The following is an 11,608-nucleotide window of genomic DNA, read 5'->3' on the forward strand; positions in this document are numbered from 1 at the left end:
TTATAAGGTATTGTTAGCTCCCTCTTAATCCCTGAGTTTTTACAAAAATCTCTAAATAATTCTGATGTGTATTCCCCCCCATTATCAGTCCTTAGGGTTTTGATTTTATTACCTGAGTAGTTCTCTGTCAATGATTTAAACTCTTTAAACCTGCTAAGGATTTCTTTTGATTTTTTACACTTCAGAAAGTAGATCCAAGTTTTCCTAGAGTAGTCCTCAACAAATATTACATAATACAAACATCCTCCTAGAGAGGGAGCTGACATAGGTCCACATACATCAGAATGAACTAACTCTAATACTTTGCTTGTTTTCTTAGTACTATTATGGAAGGCACCCTTGATATTTTTACCTAGGGCACATCCCTTGCATGCCTCTGAATGATATTGCTGCAACTTAGGTAAACCTGTGATAAGGTTTCCCATAGATGACAAAGCTCTATAATTCAGGTGGCCTAGTCTTCTATGCTAGACCTCATTTGCATTTGTTGCTTCGTGAATCAGGGCTAGGTTGGGCTCTGTGCACAACTCATACAAATAGCCTCGTCTTTGACCAATGACTGTAGCTTTCATGATGGAAGAATTTTTCGGCCAAGCCAACACCTTGTTCTCCATGAAGGTTACTCTGTATCCGTTATCTTCTAGGGCTGATATGGAGACTAGATTTCTCTTGATGCCGGGGACATACAGTACTCCTTCGAGTTGCAATGATATGCCTGTCTTCAATTTGATGGTGCAAGAACCAATTCCTCCAACTGGATGTGAGGAATCATCTCCGATGGTTACTTCCTCTTCATTATCCTCTGTCATGGAGTCTAACACTTCTCTAAACCCTGTAATGTGTCTGGATGAACCGCTGTCGATCACCTAGGAGTTAGACTTATTTGATGCATGGCTTGTAAGTGCTGAGTAGAGGACATAGTTCTGGGAGTTATCTTCTCTTTTAGATTTTCTTGCTCTGGCAAATGTGGCTTGTTTGGCTCTCTCTGGACATTTCGCAACAAAGTCCCCGAACTTATCGCACCTATAGCATTGAATATGTGATAGGTCTCTCTTTGAAGTGTTCTTGCCTTGATGACCCTTCCTCTTCCTAAATTGCTTCTTCTTGGTTGTCTTATTTGTGTTATTATTTAGGACTTGAAAGTCTTTATCTATGTTCTTTTGTTTTATTCCCATCTTGTTCAATCTTGATTCTTCTTGGAGACAATCGTCCCTTAATCTTTCAAACTTAGGATATTTGGACCTTGTACTGATGCCTTGGATGAATGTACTCCATCCACTAGGCAACCCATCTAGAGCAATGAGTGTTAATTCTTTGCTTTGGATTTCGTAATCCAGAGTTGCTAGTTCATCTCTTAGAGTTGATATCCGCATAAAGTAGGCATTGATTGTCTCCCCCTTGTTCATGGTGATATGATTTATTTCTCGTTTTAATGCCAGAGTTCGACTTGCATTCGATATCTCAAATGTGCTTTCAAGTGCTTTGAACATTTTATAGGCTGTCTGATGTTTTCTTATGATGGGCATTATGTTGTTTCTCACCCCATCAACTATTATTTTGATGGCTTTTTCATTTCCTTCAATCCATGCGGTTTTGTCAGATTCATTTTCAGGTTGATCATTTTTAGTTTGAACAAATGAATCCACTTTGTTCTCCTTTAAGATCATCTAGATTCTGAACTTCCAGGCTGAAAAATCATCGCCACCTCCAAGTCTGTCTTCGAATCTGATAGCACTGGCCATTGGAGAAATGTGATGTAGTATATAACCTTGTTCTTAAATTATTCACAAAATTGAATAGCCTCAAGTTCGATCAACTTGGCTCTGATACCATGTAAATGTTATTGCAATTTCCAATTTAATAAACAAGTTATATGCTAGATAGTGTATTTCTGATTTTGGTATTATTATTATGACAATAATATTATCGTCTTTCTTTTCTACAGGTCTGAAGGATGAACATGTATCGATTTCAATGTCATTCCTTTTCTTTTGAATGATGTATATATAGCAAGGCAGTCACGATCAAGTGGCACCTTGATCGGACATGTCTTTTAGACATGTCCGACCAAGATGTCACTTGGTCGTGACTGTCTATCGATATAACTAATCGGTGCCATTTGTATATGTTAACAGATCGATATAAACATACCCGATAATGAATCGGTGTTAAAGTAGATTATAATGGATCGATAATAACAATAACTAATAGCATTATATGCTATCGGGTTAATACCCCGATAGTATATTAATGCCGATTCATAAATGAATCGACATTAATATGTAACCCGATAGCATTTAGATCGACGCTTAACTATGTTAAGCAGGTCGTCGATCTAATCCATCTTTATCCAATATCAATATCATAATCAAGATCAAAGTTACAGTCTGATAAACATATTCAGTTTGGAAAGCAGAAATCAGATAATCTAATAGCATAGATGAGTAAACCAAAACAGAATAGAGGAGATTAACGAGTTAGGAAAATCTTATCTTGCAGAAGCTACTAATGCATTAACACTATGAAATGCATTTCCTAAGTAAACTTAGGTAAGGTGTAATAATATGCAAGATGAATAATTATTTACACCAACACCCCCCTTAAGTGCAACTTAGGGGAATGCACTAAAGTCTACAATGTAACTAAGTAATGCAAGATGGGTCCCAGCTACATGGCCATGTTAAGTACCCATGTACAAATGCAAATGCAATCTCCCATAAACGGAGAAAGAGAGAAAACCCAATGGGAAAAACCCCTCCCCCAAAAGAGAGATGATGAAAGAAAACAATGCTGTCAATGATGAATGAGAAAAACAAAACATATCCCCCCATAAGAGAGAAGAAGAGACCATGAAGCCCTCCCTCAATGTCGAATCTCCTGCAAAGATGGTCCAATGATGATGACCAAAATACCTCCCCATAAGGAAGAAAGAGAGCCTATGCTGCACCAATAATGTCAAAGTGTGACAAAACCAGGTACCAAGTCGATGATGATGAATCACTCCCTGCAACAAAATGAAGATCAAGCATGGAGACAACCTGCTGTGAGCATCATTTGGATACTCAGAAATAGCAAAAATACCAGTACAATCCAAGTCTCACAGGAGTCATGCACAAATGTGTACAATCTAAGTCTCAACTGGAGCCATGCACCAAGTCTCACAAGATATTCCTAATCTATGTGTACAAGAGGATTACATCAAATAGTCAACAATAACAAGATACAAAGAGGTGTGGCACTTTATGATAGTGCGAGTACAACATTGCTCATGCAAGAGCATACATCATGATAAAATATTCAAATGTGGAAACATGAAAATGATGCCACCAACAAAGAAGCACTGTAGAATATTGTCGATGAAGATGCCTTCGAATGGAATTTCACCAAGAGATATAAATGAACAACTGACCCCCCATAAAAAGATCATGTTGGCACTTGCAAATAATGGCAAAGTGAACTTCTAATTTCAATGATTACAACTTTTCAAAATGAGATATAAGAGACTTTAACAAATGCTGCTAGTGATCTAAACTGAGATCCAAGCAAAATACAAGTACCAAATAGGTCAAAAATTGACCAAATAGTGAAAGGACAATTTCTAATCACAATCACTGCAAACTAATGGCAGATTATGAAAGTAGACAAAAAATAATGCACTTTTAAAAAAAATGGCACCTGAAAAGGAGTCCATATGAGCCCTAACGAAGCCTCCAAAGTTGAAAAAATCGGAATTTCATGATTTCAGAAAAAAATGTATCCGAAAATCAGAAAACTCCTGCACCACTGTACAGATCACAAAATTCTACCCCAAAACAAAAACAAATTCTTGAAAAAAGGAGTCCGGATGAGTGAGATATTGCTATTTGAAAATTGCTTGGAAAATTATAATTTCTGGAAAATTTCCGCCGCAGCTTCAAACTTCAAATGCCTCTAGATTTGGCCTCCGTAGTCTGATTTGGATGAAACAAAAGGCAAAAATGACTTTCTTGGACCTCCTCAATCCAATGGTAACCTCATATTTGACCCATCAAGCTTCAATAATAACCTGCAACAAAAAGCTCCAAAATACACAACCCCAAATAGCATCAAATTTCTCTCAATTGACAAACCAATGACACTCTAATGGCTCTGATACCATGTGAGATTTTGCCAAGATCAAGGGCACAATGAAAAGTATAAAAGAGAGACAAAAGAATGACAAGAATGTATTCTCATCAATATGCAAATGATCAACTGGATTCACCAATACAATGAATATAGGCCTGCTTATATAGGCAAGGCCATATGGATGTATGAGCACACAATCATGACATGTGGCTCAATGAGAAACACGGGTAGGTAAGAAATACTAGGGGTAGGTAGGAGAAATAATATAATATTCCACAAGAGGTGGATGACCCACCGAATGTGGAGTGTAACAGCAAAATAAGACCGCAAAAGGTGGAATTTCTCCCACAAGCTATATCCCTATGTGCACACTTCCCTAAGTGTCTCAAATCCAAACTACAAAGAGATGCATTATCCTAAGTTAACTTAAATAAAGTGTAATAATATCTATAATGAATATTTATTTACACCAACAAAGTGAAAGCTTTGTTGAATATATTTGTGTGGAATCCTTAATCCATACCACTAGCCTCTTGCCGTTGGTAAGTGTGCCTTGTGTGGTCGACTGGAAATTTGAGTAAGCTTAACTTCAACTATTACGCATCCCTTGACAAGCATCAACTTGGATGGTGTCAACGTTTGATGGAAATATTCTGAAAATCCTTGAGTATACCTTAGACGATTGCACTAAGCTTGTGTCCATACCTGTTTGTGAGACCCTGCCTAGTTTGATTCCATTAAATTTGTTCATCATTTACTACATTCCTGGGCTTATAATAGATTTCCTGAACCCTATTCCTTTTGCCCATTTTTTAGTAGGAATTAAGTCCGGAACTACATTGCTAAATCCTAAGTTGTCACAGCACAAATTCCGCATATTTCATGATCAAATAAGATAATCCGAACATTTGTGTAAGTCCCCAAGTGAACACAACAATTCACATCGACCATTGAGTTACCCACTCGTTATGACCTGACATGTAGAAACCTTGGAATCATTTTAGTTGATCTTACCCTTAGCATCTGAGATGATTTTGTTCAAGAGAGGGTAAATTACTTTGGTATTTTATTCTGAAATGTTATGTGCATAAAACACGCATCAACAAGAACCAAGGAAGAAGGAACTCTATCACTTGAAGGAGATTAAGACTCATGCATCAATGCCAGTGTGTTCAAATTAAAGTCAAGTGTGACAGGAGGTCAACATCAATATTAGCAACATGAGAGATAGAGTAAATGCAACATGAAAATGAAGGCACTCAAGGGAGAAATTTTTTAACAATCTTGAATTCCCTTCGGGAATCCAAGAATCAAAGTTAGTGCATTGAGGAGTTAACTCCAACCAGGTGTATCATTCACCGAGATAGGATCATGAGCAAGACAAGATCAACCAATGGCATCACATAGTCTACATCAAACATGATCAAGGAAGAGAATAGTTCTAGAAGAATTAATCAAAGTTAGAAGATTACCTTAAACAACACAATATATTTGGGGACATGCCTTCATCATCATCACTGCTGAAACTTGAGATGTTGAGTATCAAGAGATATTTCTCAAACACTTTGTGTTGATCTACCAAGTACAAGCGAATTGAGGTGTCATCCTAGTCACCACTCACCAAATCAAGGAGTTCCACATCAACATGTCTAGATGCAATGTACCCGATTCACCCATGGGGACACAAACTCCAATGTACCTACCCGCACTATCTATTGGTCAAATATTCAAGAGAAGACATGTGTCCAAATATTTTAATTATTTCATTGGCTAAGGAGAGTTTGTTGTAACAAACCCTAATTAGGGTTTCATCTTGAAATCTTGACCATTGATCTCAAATTGATTTGAGCCTTTGAATTGTAATGAGCTCTCTATATATGGCTCAAACTTCTCATTTGTAAAGGTTAATAGTGAATAGTGAATAGGAGGCTAATAGTTTAGTTAGTAGTCCAAGAGTAGTTTAATAGCAGATAGTAGCTAAAGTAGAATAGGAAGAGAAGAGGAAATCGTTGCTAAGGCTTGTAAATGGATATACTCTTTTCATTGAAGATATGGTGAAATGTGTTAGTTCAACAAGCTACATGGTTTCTACTTCTCATTTGATTTCATGTTGATTAGTTGAATGATAGAGCGTTGTGCATGATTCATGGTGAAACTTGTAATCCATGCCACTAGGAGTTTGTTGATTGCAAATTCGCCTTGTGTGGTCAACTAGAATACTTGAATGAGCTTAAGTTCAATTGTTATTCAATCATTGATATGCATTCAATTAATGGTGTCTATGTTTGATAATGATTTGGAAATCATCTAATTTCCTTAGAAGATCGCACTAAGCTTTGTGGAGTTGTTGCTTTGCATGTCAAAGCAAGGCTTAGTGGGGTTTCACCAAAGATTATTCATTGTTTCTTGCAAGCTTAGGAGTAGCATAGTCGTTCTAAACCCACCTCTTTTGTGCTTTTTTAATTCTCCAATCAAGTAGTTATAATCTAAGTTCCAGCAATTAAAGCATTCAAGTATTCAATGTAAGTCCCCTTGGATTACCAACAATCACATCAACCAATTGAGCTTAGCCACAAGTCAAGACCTGACAGTAGAAACCTTGGAGTTGTCTCATTTGATCGCGAAGCATAGCATTTGAGTTTAATCAAGAGAGGATAAGATACCTTGGTATTTTATTCTGTGTTGGATTGTGCATAAAAAACACATCAACACTAACTATTGTTAAGCTTTAGGAAAGCATATTTCCTATCCATGATACTTCATGTTGGGATGAGATGAAAAACCCCTATATTGGGCTGTTTATCAAGGGTGTGAATGGTCTGGCTCTCAAAGGATTAATAGTAGGCATCGGTTTTCCACAGTCCAAGAAGATGAGTATATGAGTGCTTTTAGATTCAATAGTGTAAGTTTTTTTACATCAAAGTTTGACATCACACTCAGTGATCCATCATCAACATAAGGAAATAATTGAGAGTTGGATCACAATTGTGATCCGAAACATTGACAGAAAAGAACTTACACTATTGAATTAAAAAGCTCTCATATTCTCATCTTGTAGGATTGCTAGATATTATTCCCTTGACACACACACTCTCTCAAGGACATGAGGTAGTGGGCGTGAGAAAGTCTACAAGAGGGTTAGTGAATGTTAGGGATATTTACCTCCAACTGCAAGTTTGTCAAAAAATTCTTTCATAAAATATTTATTATGCCTCTTGTTGGTTGCTTATAATGCTAGTGCATGCCAGCTACATGAAAATTTGTGGTTCAATGGTGGAGATGATGAGACAATACATGCAATTGCATGGAGAACTTGTGTGAAACACAAGAGAGTTGTTGGGATAGGTTTGTCAAACCTAAAACTTCAAGGCATCCTCTAAGCAGTTAAGTGGATTTAAACATCAAGGGTCTTTAATGCCAATGAACCTTGGGATTTTCTAGCTAGATACAACATCTCTAAGGGCTTCCATATGGGAAAACTTGAGTGGAAAGGGATTAGTTCTGTAGACCTGATGTTTACTCCTTTTAGCATGATATTTGTTAGCTCAAACATTTCTGTCTTTGGAGAGGTGGGGAATTTGTGAAGCATTTAGTGGTTAAGATAGATTTTTTTCTCTTGGTTTGACACTATATAAGTTTAAATTCATATGGTGGGATCTGCAGTATAATAAAAAAATCCAAGGCTTATATTAGAGGTCATTTTGCTAGCCTTTGTTTATAAGGGGATTGCAACTTTTTGCTAACATCTTCAGTAATGGTTTACTGAATCTCTTGCTATTAGAGGTTGTTTTGTAGCTTTGCTAGCCATTGGTTCATCAAGGGGATTGCAACTTTTTCGAATATCTTTGCTAATGGTAAATGGATCCCTTGGTCTGAAATTGTGAGATGATGAACATGTATAAAATCCTACATATACAAAGAACATATTCTATGTTGATCAAGGCCTTGATATGCTCTTCATAGTATAGTCTTCTTTCGGATGTTTAAATCTGTAACATTGTTTGTTGGATTAAAGGATCTCCTCTGCTTGTGATTACTACTAATGGTTGCATGGCAGGCTTTGCTATATCCTGGACATTCACTTAAATATTAACAAGAAGTTGTGTTGCTATGATCCCTCAATAAGGTGCTTTGGAAAATTTTGCCATTCTTTGGGCTTCATGTATATAACCTAAAAATTCTTATTAAAAATGGCTTCTTTTACATAAAAAAAGTGCAGTGGTGGGATCTCTGCTTACCGAAGGTAGTATGGCTATTGATGGGAATTATGTTTGTGGTCTAGGGGAATTTGTCAAGCATGTTTTTTGAATACATTCCTGTAATTTTCTGTCTGTTTCGTGCACATCTTCATAAAATTTCTGCTTCATTATTTTTTTGAAGAAAAGAAAAGCTCATGGTGTGAATTTGATGTCTGTGTAGGTGATGTACTCAGATTTGGATCCTGATGGAAATCTAAACTTGCATCATTTCATAATCATGGTGGCCGTGGTTATGATCTTGTTGTCTCAATTACCTTCATTCCATTCTCTAAGATATATCAACTCTGCATCTCTGTTTCTAAGCTTGGGGTACAGCTTTTGCGTCGTGATTGCATGTATCATTGCAGGTACTATTTTACTCAGTAAGTATTCCTGATTTTATTAATTCTGTTGAACACCAAATTGATCAATCAATATCTCAAAAAACAATTCATATTACGTCCCTTCTTCTGAGGTAGGCGTATAGCTCTTGCATTGTAATCGGATAAATTAGTGTGGACACAATATAATTTTCAAATTCAGTATTCCTGATTTTGCAAGTTCCATTTAACACCTATTTCGGTCAATTAAAACTTTGAAAGCAATAAAAGAAAAAAGAAAAAATAAATTTAAGAGTGTTTTCTACAGGCTATTCAAGTGAAGCTCAGTCAAAAGATTATTCCCCTACTGGGTCAAAAATCATCCGTATTTTCAGTGGATTCAAAGCTGTGTCCATGATGGGGACCGCATTTGGCAATGGTATTCTCCCTGAAATACAGGTTGAGCACTAAACTTTATTCTCTTTATCATCTAATTTCTGACTAAATGTCACCTTCTTTACTTTCACAATTGGACCCCTCTGAAGAGGCTGTTATTGAGATGTGAAGAGATGACTTCAATGTCCACTGGGATAAAGTGGCATGTTGTTCCTATCAAATATATCTGCTTGTTTATGACTATTTTTGGGTATTTTGGCTTTGTATTGTCATTTCGAAGATTTTATTTACTAGATTATGAAACTGTCATTATTGTGCCTAAAGAAATTGTGTTTCATTCTCTGCATTATATAGGCAACACTTGCCCCTCCACTTACAGGGAAGATGCTTAAAGGGCTATGCATGTGCTATGGAGTAATAATGGCAACATATTACAGTGTTGCAGTATCAGGCTACTGGGCATTTGGCAATAATGTCCGTGATAACATATTGGAAAATCTTATGCCAGATGATGAGGGTATAGCTCTAGTACCTGTTTGGTTGCTTTCTATGGCTGTGATTTTTATACTCTTACAGCTTTTCGCTGTAACACTGGTAAGCTGATGTATCCTTGTTGCTTTAATTTGACTCTGTTTAATGGTGATAATCCTCCACTAATTGCTGATGGAAAATAAGGTGTACTGTCAAGTGGCCTATGAAATCTTAGAGAAGAACTCAGCAGATGTGAGTATGGGCGTCTTCTCACTGCGAAATCTACTTCCTAGGCTATTTCTGAGATCTATGTACATCATAATATGTGCATTTATTGCAGCCATGCTACCTTTCTTTGGAGACATCAATGCATTGGTGGGGGCTATGGGGTTTATTCCATTGGATTTCATCCTTCCAATGCTGCTTTATAATATAAGTTTCAGGCCAGATCGTGCTTCTATGATTTTTGTAGTCAACAGCTTAATCATGATTATTTTCACAGGTGTAGGAATCATGGGTACTATTTCCTCAGTTCGGCAAATAGTTGTCGATGCAAAACTATTCAAGCTGTTTAGCACCACTGTAATTAGCTAATTGTTTCTCTTTTCTGCTACTTAAGTTCCAAGAAATTGTTTAATAGTGATAATCCTCCTCTAATTCTTGATGGAAAATAAGGTGTACTGTCAAGTGACCTACGAAAACTTAGTAAAGAAATTAGTAGATGTGAGGATGGGTGTGATTTCACTGCAAAACCTCCTTCCTAGGTTAGTTCTGAGGTCTTTGTACATAATAATCTGTGCATTTTTTGCAGCCATTCTACCTTTCTTTGGAGACATCAATACATTCGTGGGGGCTATTGGGCTTATTCCATTGGATTCCATCCTTCCAGTGTTGCTTTATAATATAAGTTTCAGGCGGGCTTGCACTTCTATGATTTTCTTGGTCAACAACATAATCAATGATTGTTTTCACAGGTGTAGGAATCGTGGGTACTATTTGCTAAGTCTGTTAAATAGTTGTTGATGCAAAACTATTCAAGCCATTTAGCACCACTGTGGTTGACTAATTGCTTCTTGTTTCTCCTACCTAAGTTCCAAGATATTGACTTTGTAACAGCAAATGGGGTTGCAAGCTAAGTGGGTTTAACCTTGGGGGGAACTCCGTGGTTAAGCGCACTTGAGTTGGAATAGTACTGGGATGGGTGACCTCCCGGGAAGGCCCAATGCTTCACCCTTGTGAGCATCACCTAGATGCAATGAGTGCTAAGTGGACCATTCATTCTCATGAGAGATGGGTTCTTGTGAATCACTATTCATGAAACATGGGTCAATGAGCTTGACTCAAAAACTACACAGTTGAACCCTGATAGCAATATCATAGCATTATTTTATTCAATACCTATTATAAATGTTGAAATTGTAAACAACCAAGAACAATGGCCTTTGGCTCAGAGCTTAAACTTAATTTTCAATATCTATAAAGGATATTTTAGCATCTTTAACATCATAAATTAAATGACATACTTGACAATTTTACGCGGAACATGAATGTCTGCAGTGTTTGTAGAGTATCTAATTACACTATGGATTTCTTGTAAAATTATAGGAATTGATGTGGCTATGATTAAGGGAAAAGCAGAGCATGCCAATTACTAAAGACAATACATTGTTTGAATAAACCACGAATCCTGAAAACAAAGAAACTTAAAAATGGTAATGAAGGTGTGAAAATTTTAATAAATTGTTAAAGGCAGAGAAAATGTCTATACTAGTTGGGGTTCCTTAGGCATTTAGCACATTTATGTGTGAAAGTATCACAAGTGATGTTGTCTGTCAAGGGTAGGGTCTTCTTGTAGAAAGACCACAAAACCTCACTTTGGACCTCATAATATGAGGTCTAAGAGATAAATGATTGATTTTTATATGATATCTCAATATAACAACAATGGAAGGATTACTCCAAGGAAAACTCAACATGCCACAATGCACACTTAATTAGACTAACTAATTTTTATGGACAAAATCTTATTTGTTGGTTTATAACATTTTTATACTCATCCTTCTTAATTTGTCGATG

General features: G+C 36.6%; 1 protein-coding gene across 1 annotated transcript in view; it reads left to right on the forward strand.

Moving 5' to 3' along the window:
- The window catches only part of LOC131063462 (probable GABA transporter 2), an 88,298-nt gene extending 77,832 nt beyond the window's left edge, over positions 1-10,466 (forward strand). The window contains exons 4-7 of the mRNA XM_057997265.2: positions 8,527-8,713; positions 8,994-9,124; positions 9,416-9,655; positions 9,737-10,466. Coding sequence (XP_057853248.2) covers positions 8,527-8,713; positions 8,994-9,124; positions 9,416-9,655; positions 9,737-10,126 — 948 coding nt within the window. The 3' untranslated portion in view covers positions 10,127-10,466. The remainder of the gene's footprint in view (positions 1-8,526; positions 8,714-8,993; positions 9,125-9,415; positions 9,656-9,736) is intronic.
- Positions 10,467-11,608: the final 1,142 nt, after the last annotated feature.

Source organism: Cryptomeria japonica, chromosome 7, assembly GCF_030272615.1.
Source record: "Cryptomeria japonica chromosome 7, Sugi_1.0, whole genome shotgun sequence".
In the NCBI taxonomy this organism is placed as follows: domain Eukaryota; kingdom Viridiplantae; phylum Streptophyta; class Pinopsida; order Cupressales; family Cupressaceae; genus Cryptomeria; species Cryptomeria japonica.